Source organism: Canis lupus, unplaced genomic scaffold (assembly GCF_011100685.1).
Source record: "Canis lupus familiaris isolate Mischka breed German Shepherd unplaced genomic scaffold, alternate assembly UU_Cfam_GSD_1.0 chrUn_S1553H1741, whole genome shotgun sequence".
NCBI lineage: Eukaryota > Metazoa > Chordata > Mammalia > Carnivora > Canidae > Canis > Canis lupus.
The window spans coordinates 118,710-132,049 of record NW_023330393.1 but is presented as its reverse complement, the minus strand read 5'-3'; the positions used below and the strand labels follow the sequence as shown (position 1 = coordinate 132,049).

Below are 13,340 nucleotides of genomic sequence, written 5' to 3'. Positions count from 1 at the left end.
ACGAAAGATGAATGGATAAAGAAGATGTGGTTTATGTATACAATGGAATATTATTCAGCTATTAGAAATGACAAATACCCACCATTTGCTTCAATGTGGATGGAACTGAAGGGTATTATGCTGAGTGAAGTAAGTCAATTGGAGAAGGATAAACATTATATGGTCTCATTCATTTGGGGAATATAAATAATAGTGAAAGGGAATATAAGGGAAAGGAGAAGAAATGTGTGGGAAATATCAGAAAGGGAGACAGAACATAAAGACTCGTAACTCTGGGAAACATACTAGGGGTGGTGGAAGGGGAGGAGGGGTGTGGCGGTGAACGGGTACAGGCACTGTGGGGGGCACTTGAGGGGATGAGCACTGGGTGTTATTCCGTATGTTGGCAAATTGAGCACCAATAAAAAATAATTTTTTATTAAAAATAAAAATAAAAAATATTTTAAAAAAATGACAAGATAGTGAGTCAATGACAATACTTGCTTCCAATTTATACCTCCCTTCAGAAATACCTGTTTCTAGATTGTGAGATTACATTTTTAAGATATTCCACATCCCTTATAATATATACTTGAATAATAAAAATTCTGGAGCCCTACTTGTGTTGAGTTTTGGCTACATCAAGTTTGAGTCTCTGACTGCCTCAAATTCCTCATTTGAAAAACAGTGATTATAATGTTAGTACGTTCTTTATTTATCAGCTTTTATTATAAAATATATCATTTCATATCTAGAAGAAAATGAAGATTTAAAAATTAATAGAATGCTATTGTCACATATTTCTCATGTGAATAATTACTTTCCAAATAATATATTTTGGATCCTTTTTATAGTAGTGTTGATTATAAGGATAACTCTTCAAAATATAAGCTGGACTTTGGGAGAGAAGGGAGTCCTTACTCAAGTGTTCTATGTAACCTTTGCCCTTCTGTGTTGCACTATACACAGTGTGGCAGTTCTCTTTTCCAAATGATTATCAGTGTACATGCTTTGTTCGATAGAAAAATTAAAGAATGATTCACACACATGTCGTATTTTAATGATTATAGAATAGCAGTTCTTACTATTTATTTCTTAAAGATTGAAAAGATATCATTATCACATGAGAAATTGAAAACAGATAATGATTTTATATATTCTAAGCACAGAAATACCATTTTGTAACATTTAGAAAAACATTTGTTGCCATATATAAAAAATTTACTTGATAAACTAATTCTCCCAAGTACAAGGATAACTGGGACGCTTAGGAAGCAGACTGTGCCACCATCATAGTCTGACACATGGCAGGAAGGGATCACTTCCTGTACAGCATTCTTCTCACAGCATCTTTCACGTCTCTGTTTCTTAGACTGTATATCAGAGGGTTTAGCATTGGGATGATGAGTGTGTAGAGCACAGCTATGACCTTGTTTTGCCCTGGGGAGGAGATGGCCCCAGGCTGGGCGTACATGAAGAACACAGTCCCATAGAACAAACTCACCGTGGCCATGTGGGAGCCACAGGTGGAGAAGGTCTTACCCCTACCATAGGTGGAGGGGATCTTCAGGACAGTGGAGAGTATGTAAGCATAGGAAACCAGGATGACACTTGTGGTGGTGACAATGATGAGGGAGGAGAGAATGAATAGCACCATCTCGTTCACAGACGTGTCAACACATGAGATCTTGATCAGGGCTGGGACATCACAGAAGAAGTGGTCCAGTCGGTTTTCTCCACAGAAACGCAAGCTGAAGGTGAATCCTGTCTGGACCATGGAGTTGATGCCTCCACAGATGTAGGAGCCAATTACTAAATGAACACAAACCTGTTGAGACATACGGACAGGATAGAGGAATGGCGAGCAAATGGCTGAGAAGCGATCATATGCCATCACGGCCAGAAGAAAGCCTTCAGTTGTGACAAACAGAGCAAAGAAGAAAAATTGGGCTGCACAGCCATTGTAGGAAATCTTCTTTTCATGAGATAGGAAGTTGGCTAAAGTTTTGGGAGCAATGACTGTAGAGTAGCAGAGATCTAAATAGGATAAGTTTCTAAGGAAGAAATACATAGGTGTATGAAGCCTCGAGTCCATCCTGATGACAATTATCATGCTGGTATTTCCCACCACAGTGACCACGTAGGCCAGCAAGAACACCAAGAACAAGAAGATCTGCAGCTTCGGAGGGGTTCTGAAGCCCAGCAGAATGAACTCAGTCACTCCTGAGGAATTCCTGTTCAGCTGGCTCTTCATGGCTGCGATGCAGGAGGAACTGGGGAGATGGTAAACTTGAAAGAAAGGAGTGCTCAGAATACTTGTTTTAGTAAAAATAACTAAAACCAGACAAATCCTATATAGAATACAAAGATTTGTGCATACAGAGGATAGAAGACACACAGGACAATTGAAAGATAGCTATGAATGGAAAAAAGAAGAAGTATGTATTTAAAAAGCTTGTGTTGTATGTATTTAGGCGTCTGCTATTACAGTTATAAAGTGTCCTTAAAACATGGTGGTACAGAAAGGAAGTGATTTTTATTTTAGTTTAGGTATGGAGAAATTCAGACAAAAACAGATGTAAAAAGTTCCTTTAGAAGTCATGAGATTGAGCAGCTGAGTGGTTTACTATTCAACCATCTATCATGAACTATAAAAGAAAATTGGCAAACAATTCAAAGATTCACATCCTATGGAAATGTCTTATAAATTATAATAAATAAAAATCATCTTTATTGTTGTCGTTGCTACGGTTTCACTAATTGTGACATTTTTTGAAGACAGGCTGGGTCTATGCAAGGACATTAGAGTCAGTTTGGCCCAGTATCTAGGATACCTACTTTCTTTAAAAAATTAAAAGTTAACAGAAATATGGGCTGATTCACTTTAGAAGGCAGAAGAATCATCAAAGTAACCCCTGGTAACACCTATCAACTAAAAAAAATGAATTTAAGGAAACCTTAAATTTTATATAAAAATGTTTCTGGTTTCAACAGAAAAATTCAGGAAAAAAGATGTAATTGAAGCAATCTCAAAAGGAATGTGCTGAGAATAAACAAATTAAATACAAAATATATTGTAAGAACATAATGTAATGCTGTTTTTCAACAGTAAAATTCAGGGAAAAAGATGTAATTAAAGCAATCTCAAAAGGAATGTGCTGAGAATAAACAAATTAAATACAAAATATATTGTAAGAACATAATGTAATGTTGTAATGAACCCATTTCTTACCTTGTATAGCCTCTACTACATGTGAAGTCGTGAAGAAACAAGAGTATGAAAAGTGCCCCTGGTTTGACAGAAAGTCTTCCTGCCAGGTGGATCGCATTTCCTCCCTGTTCAGATCAGACTCCAGCTGCTAAGATGAGCAAGTCCCAGCAACAGTTGTAGGTTCTCTTCCCCTCTCTATGTCTCCCTCTGTCTCTGTCTCTCACTCTCTCTCTCTGTAGTTTATTATGCTTTCTCACTGATTAAAACCATGAGCAGACCTGGGATCGATCCTAAGAGAAATTCTCTCCCGATGAGGGAAAGCCAAGTGGTGGCCATTCCCTCTGCAAGGTGTTCCCCAGGCATGAAGGTCTCTCTCGCCAGTGACATACTTTATATCCGAATGCAGAAGAAAAATGAGAGAAGAGGTGATGCCCTAGGAGACTCACCAGGCCTTGGGTAGAAGGGCTCTCTGGAGGATACGAGAACTATCCTTCCTCTTAGTGAACAAAATAATAATGATAATTGAGCACATTTGGATGAGAAGTTCTTGATTCCTTTTTCAACTTGATGATCTACACAGGGGGAAATTCACTATTTTTCATCTGAGCAGGTAACAACCCCCACTTTGAGCAACTCATTCCTTATCTCTACATTTAATGCATCCTGCTGTAGTCAAAAGAAATCTGACCCAGAGGATAATCTAAACAGTCTGTTGAAGACTTGGGGGAAAAGTGGGACTTGAAGTCACACAGAGATTGGCAAGAGCAGGCAATCGTACCTCCGTCTATGAATCAAGGCTGAGAAGAAGTGACACCAAGGGTCCCAGAAGCATGAGGATTGCTTCAAGTGTGAGCCCACGGTGGGGTTAGGCACCTGGGCTAGACCCAGGGAGAGGAGCCCCAAGGGCACACTGGAAGAGAAAGGAATTCCCTGTCCTCACACCCTCAGTCCCGTCCTTGTGGGAAAGCGGTACCTCCAGGATCCTAGGGATCCTCCTACTGACTCCTGATGATGTTGCCCTTGAGCTAGGACAACTTTTTTGGGTATTTCTTATGGCGCAACTTCGGCATGAACTCATCCCTTTAGATTTCCTTCATCTAAAAGTTCCTCTGTCAAGTGTGTGCTGAACTTTTATTTGCTTCTATGTAATGGCTCTTCTCCCCTCCAGCCACTTTGACAATGTCCCTTTTTCTACTGCTCTTCAAAATTTATTCTGAAGTGCTTTATTTGGTTTTCTTTCTGTTTATCCTGCTTGGGATTTTGCCCCTGTCCTTGCATCTGTGTGATTAGATTTGTCATAAAATATGAACCATTTTTGCCCATTATAGTTACATTACTTTTCTGGCCCCTCTTCTTCCTGTTACATGAGTACTATTTTCTCAGTTGTCACTGAATGCCTGTTCATTAGTTTTCCTCGTGAACTCAATCTTGGGTTTGGTTTGTTTCTCTTGCTATGTATTCAACTTGAAAATATTTTCCTTCTGATGTGTTTCCTTTCCTCAGGAATTACAGTTATTCCCTGTGTATTGTACAATCTCTGAAAATAGTTGGTTCATTTCTCCAGAGTTTAGTTTTTTGTCACAGAAGGCAAACCTTCTAGGAATTGCTCTTTCATAAGTAGATATCGGCACATCTTAAATTCATTATTTTTGAAATATTAAATGACATTTACATTTTTAGGGTAAACATATGTTTCAGAGATTTTATTCTTTATATATTAACATATTTTCTTAATAACCTGTTTAATGCTTTTGGAATTAAATTTATGAAACAGATTTAGCTATAATTTTTATTTTAATTTGTATATGAGACTTGCGACAGACTCTTAAATATAGCTAGGAAATACTGCCTTTGTGATGATTCTTGTTTATGTAAGAATGATCTTGCTTCTTTCCTTTTTTAAGATTAATTTATTTTACAAAGTGAGAGCATTTAAGTGGGGGGAGGGGCAGAGGGAGCAGGTGAGAGAGAATCTCAAGCAGACTCCCCACTGAGTACAGAGCCCAACACGGGGCTCAATCTCATGACCCTGAGATCATGTCCTGAGGTGACATTAAGAGACACTTAAAACTGAGCCATCCAGACTATCCAGTCTTGCTTCTTTCTTAAATGCTTGGCAGTAAACACTAGTAAAGCCAATTGTAAAAGAATCTTTCTTCATTAAAAGATTATTATTAGAATTTAATTTTTATAGTAGACATTTTAAAATTTATATTTCTCCTTTATACAACATCTTGATATATTTAAAATATTTTTATTTTAAAAAATCATCAATTTTTTGGTAAAAATATTGTTTATTATAAAATTGAACCCCTGAGCAGGGGTTAGGAGCATAGAATTCACATTTAGTCAAAAATCTGTATATAACTCTCAATTCCCCTAAAATGTAACTACTCATAGCTTCCTGTTGACTATAAGCCTTACTGATAACACAAACATTTTATTAACATATATTTTTGTGTTATATGTGTTATATACTGTTATCTTACTAAAATAAGCTAGAAAAAAATAAAACATTATTAAGAAAATCATACGGAGAAGGCAGTACAGTTATAGCACTATACTGTATTTATTGAAAAGGATCTGCATTGAAGTGGACTCATGCAGGTCAAACCTGTGTTGTTCAAGGGTCAAGTGCATATATATTTTTAAATATCAGGAGTATCTATATATTTTTAAATATCAAGAGTATCTATCCCCTTTACATTCCTGATACTTGTTATTTAGTGTTGCTGTTCTTCCAGTCATATTGGCTAGGGTTTTATACATCTTACTCATCTTTCCAAGAATCAATGTTAAGCTATGTGATCACCTCACACCTGTCAGAATGAATGAAATAAAGAATTAGTAACATCAAGTATTGATGAGGATGTGGGGAAAAAGGAATACCCTTGCGCTGTTGGTGGGAATGCAAACCGGTGCGGCCACTATGGAAAATGGTATGGAGGTTCCTCAAAAAGTCAAAAATAGAACTACCTTATGATCCAGTAATTGCAGTACTGGGTATTTACCCCAAAAATACAAAAACACTAATTCAAAGGGATGCACTCACCCCTATGTTTATTGCAGCATTATTTATAATAGCCAAATTATGGAAGCAACCCACGTGTCCATCAACAGATGAATGGATAAAGAAGATATGGTCTATATATACAATGGGATATTACTCATTTTAAAAAGAATGAAAACTTGTCATTTGCAATGACATGGATAAAGCTATAGTATAATGCTAAGTGAAGTAAGTCAATCAGAGAAAGATAAATACCCTATGATTTCACTTATATATAAAATTTAAGAAACAAATCTAATGGGCAAAGGAAAGGAGAGAGTGAGGAAGAGAAACTAAGAAACAGTCTCTTACTATAGAGAACAAACTGATGTTTACCAGAGGGGAGGTGGCTGGGGGGACGGGAGAAATAAAGGATAGGGATTAAAGAATACAGTTATCCATGATAAGCTTTGAGTAAGGTATACAATTGGGGAATCACTATATTGTAATACAATAGATACTAATCTGAAACTAATATAACCCTGTAAGTGACCTATACTGGAATTAAAATTTAAGACTTCATAAAAATACTAGAAAGCCTAGCAGAAAAAAATGTTAAGCCATTTAAATATCCTATGCAGTCCATAATTTTTCCATTTCATGAATTTTTATGTATATTGTTTACTGTCGTTTATTTTTTGTTTTAACTTGCTGTTTTCTCTGTCACTATATTAAAATAGAAGAATAATGTAGATGTCCCTGTTTTACTTGTTTATAATATTTATACTGCTTTATATATATATATATATATATATATATATCCCTCAGTACTTATTTTTCTGTATTGCAGAGGTTCAGATATAATTTATTATTTAGTTCAAACTAAGTAAAATTTAATTTGATTTCTTTTTGATCCATTGAGTTTTAGGAAGTATTTTTAACGTCCACACCCATAGAGTCTTCTCAATTAACTAGTTATTATTGATTTTCAATATTAAGCTGACCATTATCAAAGAACATATGCTGAATAATTTCAATCACTGATTCTGTTGAAGATTTCTTTATTTCCCATGTATTGTGAGTGGCATTAAATGTTCTTTTCTTTTTTATTTTTTTGGCAGTAAGTGTTCTTATGTATTTTATTTTATTATTTTTTTAATAATAAATTTATTTTTATTGGTGTTCAATTTACCAACATACAGAATAACACCCAGTGCTCATCCCGTCAAGTGCCCCCCTCAGTGCCCATCACCCATTCACCCACACCCCCGCCCTCCTCCCCTTCCACCACCCCTAGTTCATTTCCCAGAGTTAGGAGTCTTTATGTTCTGTGTCCCTTTCTGATATTTCCTACCCATTTCTGCTCCCTTCCCTTCTATTCCCTTTCACTATTATTTGTATTCGCCAAATGAATGAGAATGTATAATGTTTGTCCTTCTCTGATTGACCTATTTCACTCAGCATAATACCCTCCAGTTCCATCCACGTTGAAGCAAATGGTGGGTATTTGTCATTTCTAATGGCTGAGTAATATTCCATTGTATACATAAACCACATCTTCTTTATCCATTCATCTTTCTTTTTTTTAAGATTTTATTTTATTTACTCATGAGAGATACAGAGAAAGAGAGAGAGATAGAGACAGAGGGAGAAGCAGGCTCCATGCAGGAAGCCCAACGTGGGACTGGATCCCGGTCTCCAGGATCAGGCCCTGGGCTGCAGGCGGCGCTAAACCACTGCACCACCGGATCTGCCCTCCATTCATCTTTCAATGGACACTGAGGTCCTTCCACAGTTTGGCTATTGTGGACATTGCTGCTAGAAACATCGGGGTGCAGGTGCCCCGGCCTTTCATTGCATCTGTATCTTTGGGGTAAATCCCCAACAGTGCAATTGCTGGGTCGTAGGGCAGGTGTTGGTGGGAATGTGAAATGGTGCAGCCACTCTGGAAAACTGTATTATTTTGTTGGTCATCACATTGAAAATGTCTACATTCTGGCCACTAAAGCACAATTTATGCTCAGTAATCAGGTTTTTGAAATCCAAATTTGGCCTATTTTCTTTTTTCAAGGTTGGTCTATTTTTTAAGGTCAAAAGCATAGGGAAATGTCAATCAGCAAAGGATGACTTTTATAGGGTGCCAAATTATAAAGTTAGAAGTGAAAATTCAGACGTGAATACTCCCAGGCTAAATTTAAATTACAAAATTGCAAACAAAAACAAAACAAAACAAAACAAAAATCACCCAAATAAAACAAAACAAACGAAACAAAACAAAAAACGATTGTAAACTGCTTGACATCGTTATTTTGCTTGAATTCCGAATAAAATACTTGGTAAATGTTGGTAAAATAGTCATTGTTTCTGACCATTTTTATAAATGCAGGGACTTCTGTAATTACTTTGGCAATTTATAGGTAAGAGAGAAGTGATTCCTTTGGGATATGAAAACTGGATATTTCATGAAATGTTTAAATTCTATTGAATTCAATAAGTGGAAATTTCTCAAGTTTAGGACTAATTATTTTCCTAGTATGTCATATTTTATATTCCAGTGTCATATTTTATAATATTCACATTGACCCTGTATATTAAAGGCATATATAATTATAATTATCTCAGGAAAACAATATATTTATTTAATAAAATAGATTTCTGAGATTCTGTTGAAAGCTGTGAAGGATATCTATTCAAAGCTTGATTCCTCCAAAATGAAAGTTCAGAGATTTCTTTATAAGATAACTCAATTGAGTAAAAAAGATAGTTCTAACTTCATGTCATATATCTCAATGGCTTACAAAGGAATCAACTTTTTTGTCCAGCTTCATGAAATTAGGTTAGTATGACTAAAATAAAAATTTTCCCAAACCTTGTTATTGTCCTTAGTAGCAATTTCGTTCTCAACTGTCTTCTTTTGATTCGAGTCCCGAAACAGGCAATTGCTGAATACTGCATATCCATCATATTTTTTTATATTCCTTTAACCTGCCTTTATCTTGCATTCTCATCCAAAATACAGTAACCCCAGCATCTTACACTCAAGATGTGTTAGCTTAAGTTTCCAAGATCTATAAAGAACTTATTAAACTCAACACCAAAGAAACAAACAATCCAATCACGAAATGGGCAAAAGACATGAACAGAAATCTCACAGAGGAAGACAGACATGGCCAACAAGCACATGAGAAAATGCTCTGCATCACTTGCCATCGGGGAAATACAAATCAAAACCACAACGAGATACCACCTCACACCAGTGAGAATGCGGAAAATTAACAAGGCAGGAAACCACAAATGTTGTAGAGGATGTGGAGAAAGGGGAACCCTCTTGCACTGTTGGTGGGAATGTGAACTGGTGCAGCCACTCTGGAAAACTGTGTGGAGGTTTTTTTTCAAAGAGTGAAAACTGTGTGGAGGTCGATTTTTCACTCTCGACCTGCCCTACGACCCAGCAATTGCACTGCTGGGGATTTACCCCAAAGATACAGATGCAATGAAATGCTGCGACACCTGCACCCCGATGTTTCTAGCAGCAATGTCCACAATAGCCGAACTGTGGGAGGAGCCTCGATGTCCATCGAAAGATGATGGATAAAGAAGCTGTGGTCTATGTATACGATGGAATATTCCTCAGCCATTAGAAACTGACAAATACCCACCATTTGCTTCAACGTGGATGGAACTGGAGGGTATTATGCTGAGTGAAATAGGTCAATCGGAAAAGGACAAACATTATATGGTCTCATTCATTTGGGGAATATAAAAAATAGTGAAAGGGAATAAAGGGGAAGGGAGAAAAAATAAGTGGGAAATATCAGAAAGGGAGACAGAACATGAAAGTCTCCTAACTCTGGGAAACGAACTAGGGGTGGTGGAAGGGGAGGAGGACGGGGGGTGGGGGTGAATGGGTGATGGGCATTGAGGTGGGCACTTGAGGGGATGAGCACTGGGTGTTATTCTGTGTGTTGACAAATTGAAGACCAATAAAAAATAAATTTATAAAAAAAAGATGTGTTAGCTTAAAGATTTTATCAGGACTGAAACCTAATTTCATTTCTTATTTTTTAAAGCCATACCTCCAATTTAGATTATATTAAATCTGGAGAACATTTTTTGCATCACATTTAAAATAAATATATTTATTTTTTTAAATATTTAGAAGGAGTGGTAAAAAAAGATTTCAGTCTCATTGTTTATTTTGTGATGTTTCTAGCCTGCATGAGAAGCGCAATTGCTTCTTTTGTAGTTTTTCAGATTGCAAGACCTATAATCATTCTTGCATACTCTCCCACTGATCTCAAGAGGATTAACTGATGAAACAATTTTTAAAAGAAGGAAAGATTTCCCTGGAGATCATTGTACAAATATGTTAAACATATGTGAATTTTTTATTAAGTGAGGAAACTCTAAAATCTATAAACTCAAGTTTAAAACCAAGACAAAATCTTCTGTATATTGTAAGCCAGAAGGAGTTTTTGGAGGTTACAGCTTACTTAACCATGACAAGTATACATTCCACACGGGAAATATGAAATCCCCCAACCCATATTGTGAAAGACTTTAAGGGGATTATTGCTAAAAGTTTGAATCCTGATTCAATAAGGGGCTTATATTATATTTACCTAAATTAAACCTCTCAAGGCATCCTCTAGAGTGGCAGTTTTAGGGACTTAATTAGTTTCAGGATTTGAAAACCAAGACATGTCATCATTGACAAAGGAAATAATTAAATGTGTGACATACCATGGAAGGGTCAAACTCATGAGATCTAGATTGAAAGGAGATGAGTTTAGGAGTCTAAGGTTGGCAGCTGTTATCTGTCTCCATCCAATCTGTAGGAAATTTGTCTGATTCTACAGAAAATTTTATTTCAATTCATTTTACCTTCTTTATTTCTACTGCTAAGTACCTAAAACAAATACTACTGTTGTAACAAATAAACTTTAAAATAATCGCAATGCTACATATTAGATATTTAAAGATATTTCAATGAAGTAAAAATGTATGTACAGAATGTACTATTATACTATATAACTTGGTCACTTTTCACAAATTTAACATACCCACATAAGTAGCCCTCAGATAAAGAAACAGATTGTTACCAATACGACGGAATCCTCCCTTTTTTTCTCTTCTGGTCATTATCTCTCTCAAGGCTTAGCCACTGTGCTTACTTTCAAGGAGTCAGTTCATGTTTTGAAAAGATTTAATACAATGGAAAACTATTTCCTGAAAATTTAAAGTCAAACATGCAGCATGGATGGCAGAGATTTTGTTTGTAGGGTGGGATGTGCCTCCCCTACTCTATCCAATCATTCAGAAATTTACTTTGAAGGTTCTTCCATCTTCAACAGGTTTCTACAGTCAGCCAGCAGATGGAGGAAGAGAGAGTGGTGTCACATGGGAGGTTTTCACTGGTAAGCCTGGAGGTCATTTTCATAATCTCCATTCATAAGAATCCAATTATAGAGCACACCAAAATGCAAAATGTCCAGGATGTCCAGTCTCAATGTGTGTTCAGCAGGAAACATTTGTGATTAGACTCAGTGTCTTCTCCAGCTGTTAACATTCAAATCCAGTCTACCATTGCCTTCCACCTGGTCTAACTAGTAGCCTGTAATAACCTTCTGAAGAATCTTTGCTTCCTTCCCTCACCCAATCTATTTTATGTAGAGAAGATAAAAGTATGTTCTCTAAAATTTAACTCATTTTTGCTACTTCTTTGCTAAAATTATGTCCTAAAACCTAACTGAATTGCAGGCAATGAGTAACCGGTAAGAATCCTTGGCACAGCTCCTCACTGCTCATCTTCATCCTCTTTCACTCTTTTCTTATTTGCTGTCACCAGTTGTAATGCTGACGCTCTTTCCATTCCTCAAGTTCTCTTTCACCTCTTTCCTTACCTTTGCTCCTACTCTACCTCCAAATTCCAGGCCTCTAATTAAATGTATTCTCCACAAAAGAGTCATTCTCAAAAAAAGATGATATGTGAGGAGAATTTTCCCTTCTTTATAGACTTTATCTCAGTCTTTTGTTCTTTATGACACCATTAATATTAATTTCTACATGTGTTTCGGCTCTCTCTCACTGTCTCTTTTATCCTTCTGTTCTGATAACTCTTAGATAACTCTAAGTCATTTCAGGGCAGAAAGTTGTCTGCTATATTTTCTCATCCCTGTATACTTAGGATCTGGGGTCTCTGGGGTATCCTTCAAACTAGAGACTGAATGTGTTGAAGAATTTTAAAATTGAGTTTTTTTTTTATATGAGATCAATTGGTGGTTATTCTGAAGTTTTGAGCGTGATGAAATAAGAATTAGCTTTTTTTTCAGCACTCTAAAGATTCCCCTGTTTTATGGCCTCCATAGCTTCTGAAAAGAAGTTAGAAATTGTTTGAGCCATTGTTCTCTAATATTCATGGTATGTAATGTAGCCTCTTTCTCTAGCTACACTTAAGATTTTCTCATTTCTTTGGTGTTTATCAGTTTGATGATGATGTGTATAGGCATTTTATCATGCTGAAAGATGAGGTATCTGTAAGAGCTCCCTTCATAGATTTCATAGACTTGTTGCCAGGTTCTCACAGGGAAGAAGGGGTAGGGGAGCTCTCAGGACATATGACCTAGATATACAGAAGTGCTTGTTACATTTCAAACACAAAATGAATAGGTATTTTAGGAAGGAATAAATTGATTAATAAATTAATGAAGGTAAAGGGGGTACATGGTGCTTTACTATAGTATATTTTGTACAGCATCTCCTGAAAACATAGTTGAAGGAGATAGGAAAGAGTCTGTATATTTTGGCATCTCTTGTGTAGTAAACAAGCCAAAGATCCTCAGGGAAATATTGCTTCTGAATCTGAATTCCTTGGAGAAATATGGACACAGTTTACAGCATTCCCTGGGAATAAACCATATCATTTGAAAGGATAAATAGTTTTTTAATTTTAGTACTGTATTGTATTAGCTTAATAGCTAATCATGAAATGTCTATAAGTGTTAAAACTTATTTTAAGAATTACACATTTCAGTGTGATGTCTGGGAAGAAGCAAAAAAAGTAAACCTAAGTGCCTTATCCTGCGATGGAAATATAAAAAGTATGAACATCACCAAACGAAAACCTTTGCCTGAATAATTCTGTTTCTTTGGCTTTGAGAA

General features: G+C 36.2%; 1 protein-coding gene across 1 annotated transcript; it reads right to left on the bottom strand.

The window, feature by feature from the left end:
- Window positions 1-1,297: 1,297 nt before the first annotated feature.
- Window positions 1,298-2,233, bottom strand: LOC119878370 (olfactory receptor 12-like). The gene has a single exon (XM_038588999.1). The coding sequence runs from the start codon at window positions 2,231-2,233 to the stop codon at window positions 1,298-1,300; it is 936 nt and encodes a 311-aa protein (XP_038444927.1).
- Window positions 2,234-13,340: the final 11,107 nt, after the last annotated feature.

What these genes read in the sequence shown, in the direction of transcription:
- LOC119878370 (XM_038588999.1), bottom strand. Translation starts at nt 2,233, where the DNA reads ATGAAGAGCCAGCTGAACAGGAATTCCTCAGGAGTGACTGAGTTCATT.